Source organism: Pyxicephalus adspersus, chromosome 5 (genome assembly GCF_032062135.1).
Source record: "Pyxicephalus adspersus chromosome 5, UCB_Pads_2.0, whole genome shotgun sequence".
NCBI lineage: Eukaryota > Metazoa > Chordata > Amphibia > Anura > Pyxicephalidae > Pyxicephalus > Pyxicephalus adspersus.
The window spans coordinates 74,663,317-74,675,043 of NC_092862.1; the positions used below are offsets into that span (position 1 = coordinate 74,663,317).

The window sequence follows — 11,727 nt, forward strand, 5'->3', positions numbered from 1 at the left end:
GCTGCTGCTGCTGTCCTACAGTGGCAGACTCCCGGGGAGTATCCCCCCTGCCAGATGCGGCAAGTAGCCCAACGCCACTCCTTCCCCTGTGTCTACTGCTCATGTTTTACTTATTCGGGGCAAAAATGCACCTGTACCAAACGGTTTCTTTGGTAAATAGCAAAGAGGAATCAGAATTAAATATCTGTATTTTTTTTTTTAGAAAAATACAGAATTTTTTTGGCTTTTTTGATAGCAAGTGGGATCAGAATAAAATATCTGCATTTTTTGAGAGAAATACATAATTTTGTCTGGCTTTTTTGATAGATATCAAGTAAGATCAAAATAAAATATCGGTATTTTTTGAGAGAAATACAGACATTTTTCTGACTTTTTTTGATAGATAGCAAGTGCTATCAGAATAAAATATCTGTCTTCTTTGACAGAAATTTTCTGGCTTTTTTGATAGATGGGAAAAATATGGGGGAAAATGTCTGCCTGGAGTGAGTTTATTTCAGCTCCACCAGCCCTGCTGTACACCTATATCCTATAATGAGGACAGCTCTGTACTGGTATACTCTACACAATTTTAGCTTTATTTTTTACTATAAGGTAAGAAAACTCCTTCACTAACCCATATGAAGGGTCGGCAAGGTAACAATTACATTTTCCAGCCTCACTGCGCAGTCTTTTGTTCTATGTCAGCAGTAATTGTATGCAACATTTATGAGGCTGCATGTTTCATGACTCTATTCTACACAGGGAGTCAGTCAGTGTGCTTGCAAAATATCACTGCACACAATCACATTGATATCTATCATATTCTCATCTGATGGCAAAATATCTGCACCTACCAGAGGGTGAATATTGAAACAATAGATTCACATAAAGCCAGTGTATGTTAACCACCATCTAGGTCCCTGAGTATTCAGTAGATCAGCATTACACGAGCTGAATACTGATGTGACTACTGACATTTTAACACCACAAAACCTTCCACAAGCAACAACACAAGTTTGAGGATGTGCAGGAATGGTTACTAGATAATGGGAGCGCGTTACCTAAGCTCAGGGGTGCGCTTCCGTGACTCCAAAGAGCACGCTTGTGCCGCATGACTAGATGACTGGAGCGTTATTATGGCATCGTCAGAACATAAAAAACTCTGCCTATCAAAAAATCTACCGTTACACATTGCTGGAGGCTTCTATTGCCTGGACCCCAATTTCTCTGGAACAGGGTGTCCCCCACTTGCACCTTTAATTTTGTTTACCTGCAACCCCCTCCGTTCCAGAGAAATTCGGGTTCGGGTGATAGAAGCATTCAGCAATGTGTAACAGGGCAGTTTATTTTGATGGGCTGAGTTTTTCATGTTCTGACAATACCATAGCGATGACATTTTAGGGGGTGAAAGTCCCACTTGCACCTACATTTTTGGTTTTGTACATCTCCCCATTCCAGAGAAATTGGGGTTCAAAGTAGGGAAGGGGACAGGGTAGTGTAGTATGACAGTTCTAGTTTTGTGACAGGTAGGTATAATTTGGGGGTTTGCACCTCCTTGCTATGTATGTGTCCATAATTTGTATGTTTAATTTCAGGCTTCTAGCCACACTTTTAAAACAGCATCCCTGATGTTCAATTCTCACTAGACTTTATAATTATGACCCCCATGTTTTAAAAGTTGTTAAAGGTGGGGAGATGAAATTTTGTGAATTGCTAGCTATGAGGGTTCCATGTGTACCCTGAAAATTTCATCGAAAAGTCGGTACGACATACCGTTTAAGAGATATGGAGCTTTGTACTCAGAAATATGTAAGGCTGCAGGACATGACATGCAGCATTCATATACCGTACACACACAGCTATAAAAGTTTCCTGCCGGTGACGTCATTATACACGCCCATTTATACACGCCCCCTGGGTAGATTTATTTTAAGGGTAGTCCTATTTGATAGAACAGCGGCTGCTCGCTTGCATCCTTGTAGTTTCCGGGGGCGGAGTATAAACAGGAAGCCTAGGAGGACACGGAAGCGGAATAAAGCTAGTAATGAGTGCGGGATGTATAGGGAGGGCAGAGGCTATATAGGGCGATAATTAGTCCTCAGAGCCAACCGTGAGAGTGACAACGGCAGGCGGCATGGCGGAGAAGTTTGACAACCTGGAAGAACACTTGGAAAAGTTTGTGGAGAACATCAGACAGCTGGGGATTATAGTGAGCGACTTCCAGCCCAGCAGTCAGGCTGGCCTTAACCAGAAGCTGTAAGTATGTGATGATTGTAGTAGTACAGGATGTAGGCACTGCTGGCTGAATTCTGAGAGTGAAATGTAAACCCTGCATGTAAGGAGCCCGGCAGTGAGGGGAGACAAGCTGACACTTGGGGTCTGGAATTGGGAATAATAGATAAGGGGAGATCATCTCTGGGGTTTGTGTGTCCTATGGATAGACTGGCACACAGATCCTGGCACACAGATCCTGGCACATGCTAGGGAAGCTGGGATTGCTAGGTTTCCCTGTGCAGCTCAGCATTGTGGCCAGAAACCCAAAGCAATCAGGTAAGACACAGGCAAAAGTGAATCTTTAGTTCCACTTTATTATCTATGATGACCATAGCCTTGTTAATTTCACTCTTCTTGGGAAACTGGCAACATATCAAGGAGGTGGCATATGCTGAGCCTTTTGGTTCTTGTTCCTCTAGGGCTCATGTCCACATTTATTATATGGCGTATGTATCTGTTTGTACATGCTCATTTGGCTATTGGCTACATATAGGTGTTGAAATAGCGAATATTCAACTCCTAAAGAAGGTATTCATCCGGTCATGAAATGAATTAAAGCAAACCTATCAGCAAAATTTTTACTTTACTTAAAGAGAAAGAAAACTGAAAACTACCGAAAAAAAAAATACACTTCAATCCTACAGAGCAGTCGTTTTTGATCTGGTTCTTCCTTCGTCACCTGACCCTGCTGCGAAATCGGGTACCTTAGATTGGGGAAAAAAAATTTGCGGATCTCACTGTGCATGCATGAGATCGACAATTTTTCCCCCTTTTACGAAAGGGCTCCTTCTGCGCATGCCTGAGATACTCGGGCATGCACAGAAGAAGCACCCAAGAGCCTCCCAGGATGCCTGACGTAGGTATCTGCGGAGGCTCTGCACTCCCATTCATTCTCCATAGCCTAGGTGATCGATAGTTAAGGGGCCAGTGCTGCACTCTTCTTTCTGCCTGTGCATGCCAGATCTCAGAAGGACATCTTCATACATTGAGGAGGAAAAAAAATGCCAATCTCGGACATGCGCAGTGAGATCTGCACTTTTTCCCCCTTTACAGGAGGTTATATCACCCGATCCTGCACCTGTGCTGTGCAAGATGGACAAACAGGACTGTGCAGGATTAATAATCTGATGGATTAAAAGTAGGTGGGTTTTTTTTTATTTTCAGTTTAGTTCTGCTTTAGGGATCACTGGGAGCAATATGTTACCGCTGTTTCTAATGTAATGCTTTTGATCCTTTTGTGTGTTCCCTCTTTTCTGAGCAGGGTCCTCTCCTCCTGTGACATTGTTTGTATCTGTCTGTCATTTGCAGACCCTATTTTAATGTACAGCTCTGTATATTATTTTGGAGCTTTAAAAAATGCTATAAATTAATCAGTAATGACCATCAGATATATTGCTTTACTTCACAATTTTGTGTATAATACAATGAAATTTTTAATGAAAAAGGATTATTTTAGTTTCTTAAGTATGTAGTAATTGTAGTATAATTGCCAGACTGGTTGAAGAACTGCTAGAAAGGCAAGAGTAACTCAAATACCCACTTGGTACCCCCAAGGTATGAAGAAGAGCATCTCATCAAACCTTGAAGAAGAGCTACAGCAGCAGGAGACCATACTGGGTACCACTCCTGTTAGCTGCATGGGTTTATCAAAATTGTACAAGAGAAGATTAGAAGAACATTGGTTAGTTCAGTTTCTGCTGCATCAATCAGATGGAAGGGACAGAATTTGGTGTTGGCAACATGAAAGCATAGTCCTGCATTGTATAAACGATTCATGCTGCTTTTGGTGGTGTATTGATGTAGGAGGTATGAAGGCAAGGCATAAATGTATACCTAATTAAGTGGTCAGAGTGTGTATAATATATATTAGGACACATAAATGGTCTTCATTAGTACATTAGAACTGTAATTACCAAGTGGGTTTGCTGGCACCTTTTTTTAAATGTTGTCTTTAACACATTTTTATTTACCTGTTTGCAGAAATTTTATGATCACTGGATTGTCTGATATAGACAAGTGTCGGCAACAGCTACATGACATCACCGTTCCCTTAGAAGTATTTGAGTGAGTATACAACAGATTTCATGGGCGTACATTTTTGGAACAAATTTTCCTTCTTTTCTATATGGGGAACAAAAATGGAAACCATTTGGAAGTAGTTGGAAATCCAGTTGACCTCTTCCCATCTGCAATCCTTATATTAACAAGCTGCTTATGGGTTCTGCTCCTCTGCTTTCACTAGAGACCCATTTCCTTTTTGAGAATAGAGCAATTTAGGTAGTTTTGGAAATCAGTTTGGACCTGGTAAGTTTCACACAGCTCCAGCCTCCTGTTATCACTTTAATCATTTTAACTTTTTATTACCATTTTTTCCAACTTATGGTTTTCACCTCTTCTTCAATTCTACTATAGTGACTTAAAAAAAAAAAAAAAAAAAAATCAACCCATGTTTGTTTTCTAGTGACAACTAGCTTGATTTTCTCAAAAACAATGGCTTTATGATAAACTCTGTTAACTCCACAAATTCTACATCTGTGGGGTTGCCCTATAGTGTGTGTGGAGATTCTTTGTCAGCTCCATACCAGTAAACTGTAGGAGCATTTAAACGTTTTTACAATAATAAAATGGTACATGTGTTACATTTTACAATGGGTTTTTTGATTTAGCCTTGATGTCTGGATTTCTGTACCAAAAGTGGTACACTGTTTTTCAAGCATTTTTTTTTTATATTGTAGACCTTTACCTTCCCGAAATATGTACAAACTGGGGTCTAATAGATATCCTGAATATAATAAAGTTTGAAACCCACAATCGTCTAAAAAAAAAAAAAAAAAAAAAAAAAAAAAAAAATTAATTTAATAATAAAATTAAAAAAAAAAAAAAAAAAAAAAAAAATTAATTTAATAATAAAATTAAATAAAAAAACACAAAAATCAGCTTAAACAAGAATGCATAAACAAATCAAAAATCCTGAAAATGCAATAACTCTGTATACTGTATAGTACTATATTTTTCTAAAACACCTCCCTAGTGTGGTAAATTTTATTACTGGGCAGCAGAGTCCAATGTCACATTTGGGGCAGTAGAACCGGGTTTCCTTCCGGATTTTTTTTCCCGTCCTCCCCTCTCTTGGAGCAGCACACCACACACATTCTTGTGTGCTTTTGCTTTCTTGGGGTTGATAGAATGTACTCCATAAAATGACGTGCACTCAGGCGTAGCGGCAGGGTTCTCCCCAGGCACTTTTAGCTGGGCGCACCACCCGGCACTTTTCAGCACCAACCCGGCTGTTTTTGGATGGTTACCAAAGAGTTTGTTCATAATACAGTGGCTGCCACCCACCTAAAATCACTTCCCACCCGGCTTGAAAAATTTTCTGGGTTGAGCACTGAGCGAGTTCAGTGTATGAAGCACGTTGTCCAAGTTGATGTTTATTTTCATCCTCTTCTGGTGTTTGGTGTTTCACACATATAGCTTTACAGATTTTCCATATAAATCCAGGGTGGGGTACAGGTCTGTCATTTTGTTTTTTGAAAAGAATGTACACATTCCACAGACACTGTTCACTAGATGGCGAAAATATTTTTTTTATAGTGCTTTCTGACAGCTGGATAGAAAGTCATGGCCTGGTCGGCTCTGTCCACACCCCCCATTGTGATGTTGTAGTCAATGACTATCTGGGGCTTATGAACCTTTTTCCCACTTATTGTTATGGTTGTGAACGGTGTTGTGAACAGTGCTCATCATGCAGACTTCCTTCTTATCATGCCATTGGAGAGCCATTATCTTTCCTTTCTGCCAGGCAACTTTATCCCCAGGCTTGAGCTTTTGTGCGGTGAAATTGGCTGGCAATTTATACTGGTTAGCCCTAACGGTTCCTCAGGCATCCGTTTTGTTTTGTATCAGGAACTCCTAAAGCTCAGGGGACGTATAAAAATTCCCTTTATTATTATTATATTATTATTATTATTAACCACCTGGGCATTACACTGATGTCTAGATTTCTGTACCAAAAGCGTTACAGGTTTTCATGAAATTTTTTTTTTTAAATTGTAGACCTGTAACTTACAGAATTATGTCCGAATAGGGGTCTAGTAGATATAATGAATATAAAAAATGTTTGAAACACACAATCATGTAAAAAAAAAAAAAAATTACTTTTAATAAAATTAAAGGAAAAACACAAAATTCAGCTTAAACAAGAATACATAAATAAATGAAAAATACTGAAAATGCGATAATTCGGTATACTGTATAGTAATATATTTTTCTAAAACACCTCCCTAGTGTCCGTCACATACCTATAGACAAAACCACATAAATATATTTTCTATTATTTTGCATTGGATTGGATGCAGGACTTTGTATTCAATCCAATACAAAATGAGAACAAAATTCAAACTCATTCATTCATTTTGTATTGGATTGAATACAAACTCCTGTATCCAATCCAATACAAAATACATACTTTGTATTTATTTTTAATTATTTTGTATTGGATTGGATACAGGAGTTTGTATTCAATCCAATACAAAATGAATGAATGAGTCTGAATTTGAATTTCCCGCACACGCGCCGACGTCATCACGCACGCAGACAGAAGCCGGCCGGCTTTTTTTTTTCCTCCGCCGGCCGGCTTCTTGTTTCAGAGATCACCCGGCGCTGGAATGAGAACGACGCTGGATGATCAGCGGGATCAGGTAAGAAGCCGGCCGGCATCTTGTGTTCCGCCGGCCGGCATCTTACCGGTCCCGCTGGTATAGGAGAAGGCAACCGACGCTGGAGAGGGAGATCGACGCTGGAGGACGACGCTGGAGGACGGACACGACGCTGGATGAGCACAGCGGGACCAGGTAAGTGGGGATTTTAATATAGTGAGAAAAGTTCGGGGTTAACGATAATTGCAACTTTTTTTAGCACGGAAAAGTTCAGGCTTAACGGTTGGTCGGTAGGTTAATAAACAGGATTTATATAGTGCCAACATATTACGCAACGCTGTACATTAAATAGGGATTGCAAATGACAGACTAATACAGACAGTGATACAGGAGGAGAGGACCCTGCCCCGAAGAGCTTACAATCTAGTAGGTGTGGGAATTTCACACACAATAGGATGGGAGATATGTAGTGGTGGGAAGTAGTGGTGGTTTCAAATGACAGAAAAAGACGGGTAGGCAAGTTTGAAAAAATGGGTTTTGAGAGCTCTTTTAAATGAGCAGAAAGTAGGAGCAAGCCGAATAGGACGAGGAAGACCATTCCAGAGAGTTGGGGCAGGTCTAGAGAAGTCTTGTAACCGTGCGTGTGATGAGGTTATGAGTGAGGAAGTCATTAGTAGATCATTGGAGGAGCGGAGGGAGCGGCAGGGGGAGTATTTTTTAACCAATGTCAGAAATGTAAGTGGGACAATAACTGTGTAGGGATTTGAAGGCAAAGCACAGGAGCTTAAATCTGATTCTAAGGTGAAATGGAAGCCAATGGAGAGAACTACAAAGAGATGCAGCGGAGGCGGACAATAGTAGTAAGACAATGCCCTTGGTTCAGCAAGGGCTCAATAGGAGACGGGACAGAAGACTTTGCCACTCCAAAGGAACTAAATCTGGGGTCACATTTTGTGCCTTTGCCTGTATATATGACAGAGTTCCAGATGTATCCAGATTTGGATTCACACAGCATAAAAGATTTGATCCCGAACTGTGCCCTCCTGGACGCTATGTACTGCACCCAGCTCAGTCTCCCTTTATATGTCATCAGACTTTCATCCACACTAATGTCCCTTTCTGGCACATAGCAGGTTTTGAAGTTGTTTATAATCATTTGAGAATGGGTGGTTTCATCAAAATCATCATTGTTGGTAAAATGTAAAAATTTGATGATCTGGCTAAATCGATATTCAGGCATAACGTGCCAAAAAAAGGGGTGGCAAGCAGTTTGTTGGTGGACCAGTTCCACTTCTGCAGGGGTTTCCCCACCACCCCCTGGAGAATAACAAGGCACAGAAAAAGCCAAATATCCTTTTGGGTGACAGGTTCCCACTTCCTGGTTCTGGACAATCTTGCACATGGAGCAGCCAGCTGTTGCGCTGCCAGTGCTCAACCGAGAAATTTTTTTAAGCTGGGTGGGAAGAAATTTTAGGTGGGTGGCAGCCCCTGTATGGTGACCTAACTGTTCAGTAATCACCCAAAAACAGCTGGGTGGTTACTGAAATGTCCCGGGTGGTGCACCCGGCTAAAAGAGGCTGGGGAGAACACTGGCTGCATATCTGTTTGTTTCTTCAGCAATTTTCTGAATGACTTTGCCTTTCAGAAATAGCTCCAGAAAGGCCAGGGGGTTGTGCTTACAGTGCACCTTCAGGCCAGGCGCCCCAGTAAATGGAAACCCAGTACAGGCTGGGCCTGAGTGTCAATCGCGCACCAGGTGCACACATCACTAACTTCCATAGAGTCGCTGTCACTCGTGGGTCTCAGTCTCAGAGTCCGACGAGAAGTCTCCAGGCGCTCCATCACGATCAGTTGACTCCACAAGTGATTCCAGATCGCTCTCGCTGTCCGAAAACTGTTCTAACACATCTTGGGTGGATAGACGCCTTCTGGAGCTTAAAGCCATAGCAGGGGTCAGGCAGGCGGTGATTTCCGGGTCCAGGCAGAGATGTCAGAGTCCAGGCAGAGGTCAAGGCAGGCATAGAATGCTATGCTTAAGCGAACGTGGAGGGAAGGAGAATAGGGGGATTCGAATGAGAAGATGGGCATCCACGCTGGAGGACGTGATTCAATGACAGCACACTGGAGGATGCCGGCAGCACCAGGTAAGCAATGCTTGATTCTATTATTAGCTACACCGAGCCTAGTTCGGGTAAACGCTTTCAGCGTTACCCTGAACCAGGCTCAGGGTAACCACCCAGGAGGGTAGCCATGTGTGGCTGACTTTAATATGTGCCTGCCCTCTACTTTTGTTGACCTAAACTGCCATCTCTATCCAGATAGCAGCCATATAAGTTTAGGTAAATTAACCGTGTTGTTCAGGGCTACTTGAGTCCCTAAACCTGAAATTTACTGTTTTGTCTACCTCAGATTGCTAATAGATGTTGGCTTTCTCCTGTGCCACCATGTTAGCCTTGAAATTGTGTAGGGGTCCTCTAACTAATAATAAAATTGGGATGGAGAAGGTTACCAGCTCTTTATTCTCTAGAAGGTTAAGATCTGCACAACTGAATGCCCCTAGGTAGACCCTAAAGCTGGAAGTACTTTTCTTACTTTTAGGATATAAACATAGGCAGTGTTCTCCCTGGCCTCCTTTTGCTGGGTGCACCACCCGGCTGTATATGGATGGTTACTGATGAGTTGGGTCACAATACAGGGGTTGCCACCCGCCTACAATTTCTTCCCACCCAGCTTAAAAACATTTCTGAGCACTGATGGGTTTCTGTAGTGACTGTTGTATTGAGATAAGGCCTGCCTAGAAGAAGTCTATTGGATTTGTAATGTGCAGGTGGAGGCATGAAGTGGATTTTGGTCAGAGGACCTAAAGATTGCTGCAATGCTGCAGCCATCTATTTTGGGTAGGGGCTGTTTCAGACCTGCGGGGTGAAACTGTGAGTGGAGATCTTGGGCTCATAACAAACTACTGCTGCGTGCCCAAGAGTGGAAAACCCGGTTAGTAACCAGATTTGAACACAGCCGCAGTGCAAATTTCCAAACCACTGCAAAAAAAACCCCAAAAAAACATCACTTTTAGAAACCGTGCCACTGTCTGCTGTAGAACTCAACTGCTCACTGTGCGTTTAAAGTGGCTCCAAGTGGTATTCTTCTAAGATGGGAGAGGGAGATTTTAGCTCAGGGGGTACAGAAACCTTGTATATAGGCATTAGGCAATGACCTTAATGTATTTTGTTGTCTCAGTTACTGTCCAATTTTATGGCTAAACACTGATGTTTGTTCAGCTTGATGAATAAATATACCTACAGATTTGCATATAAATACTGTAGATGCCTTCATTATATGTGTTACATTTGTCCATTATGTATTCCAATGTATGGTGTACGAGTATTACATAAATATAAGTTGTAATTTATTTATATTTGATTTAATTTGCTTTCTAGTTACATTGACCAAGGTCGTAATCCGCAGCTGTACACTAAGGAGTGTTTGGAGCGAGCATTAGCTAAAAATGAGCAAGTAAAGGGTAAAATTGATACAATGAAGGTAAGTTATTAACTTTTGTGTTTTAAGATAGGATATATAATACTGCCTGTTATAATACACTCCTATACTGCACAATGGCATACACTTTCCACTGCACACAGTAATAACTCCTTGCTTGGACTTACTATTCTCCATTATACTTTCTGCACTTCTCCTGCACATACTGCTCCTGTTATACTCTCAGCAGTTGTAATGCTGCTTTTGTTTTAGTCTCTATGCTCTATGCTTTTTGCCCAGCAATACCCCCCCTGCACACTACCCATCATTATACCTAATTTCTTCTTAATACTGCCAAGGTTAAATCTCTTGAGCAGCCCCATATTTTTCTATATTAGGCCTTGATTAAGTTATAGCTCCCAGAACTGCATTTTAGAATGTTAACATTGTAGATGAGGAAAATGTCTGTTGATATGCTTAAACATATCCACAGAGTTTAGCCTTTCACTTTATTTTATAGAAATTCAAAAGCCTCCTAATTCAAGAGCTTTCCAAAGTGTTTCCAGAAGACATGGCAAAATACAAGGCCATCAGAGGAGAAGATCATCCACCATCTTAACAATCTAGTTTCCAAAGGGTAACATGCTGAAGCTTTGCCAAGAGTGTCATGGGGCTTGCTGTTATAATGTGTAAGACAATTCTAAGAACAATTCTTGCATATAACTGGAAATGGTTACACAATCCGCCATAAAAGGAGTTTTCTGAATGTGGTGACCCACAATTTTTAATACCCAAGTGTTACTCAGTATGGGATCTTCGAACCCTCCATCTACAGCATATGTGAGTTCTAAAGCAATGCAGAAGAGGCAAACTTGTTTTTTTTTTTTTTTCACATTTGTAGTAGTCAAACATTGTTTTTTTCCTCCAGTGCCATTTTGTACATTTATATTTATGAAACTATGACCTGTTCTAAATAAATATTGTTCAGAATATGACTTGTGTTGAGTGTTATGTTATGCTGTAGCACGTCTGTTCTGAATACAGCTTATGCCACATATTGTACTGCACTGCTGCATGAGGTTTCAGCAAACATCTTGAATGTGTACGGTAGTCTTAAGATTATTTGAACATGACATCACAAATGTTTTTTTTTCTGTACGATATTAAATTAGAATAAATTGAAAAGACAAAGGTTTATATAATGTCATGTTTTTTCATATCCAGACATTTCTCTACATCTTTATTTTGTGTTCTCTGTTTGCTTAGAAAGTCAAACATAAAACCTACATTAGTATTCATATCCTTTGTACACAATAAGTACATCAAACAGAACAAGATT

General features: G+C 40.8%; 1 protein-coding gene across 1 annotated transcript; it reads left to right on the plus strand.

The window, feature by feature from the left end:
- Positions 1 to 1,991: 1,991 nt before the first annotated feature.
- MED10 (mediator complex subunit 10) lies at positions 1,992 to 11,380 on the plus strand. Its single transcript, XM_072411879.1, has 4 exons — positions 1,992 to 2,235; positions 4,234 to 4,317; positions 10,349 to 10,451; positions 10,909 to 11,380. Exons 1-4 carry the CDS (start codon positions 2,114 to 2,116, stop codon positions 11,005 to 11,007), a joined length of 408 nt encoding a protein of 135 aa, XP_072267980.1. The 5' UTR covers positions 1,992 to 2,113; the 3' UTR covers positions 11,008 to 11,380.
- The last annotated feature ends 347 nt before the right edge of the window (positions 11,381 to 11,727 follow it).

What these genes read in the sequence shown, in the direction of transcription:
- MED10 (XM_072411879.1), top strand. Translation starts at nt 2,114, where the DNA reads ATGGCGGAGAAGTTTGACAACCTGGAAGAACACTTGGAAAAGTTTGTG. An exon ending in GCTGGCCTTAACCAGAAGCT is followed by an intron (nt 2,236 to 4,233) that starts GTAAGTATGTGA and finishes ACCTGTTTGCAG; the next exon opens with AAATTTTATGATCACTGGAT. An exon ending in GTAAAATTGATACAATGAAG is followed by an intron (nt 10,452 to 10,908) that starts GTAAGTTATTAA and finishes TTTATTTTATAG; the next exon opens with AAATTCAAAAGCCTCCTAAT.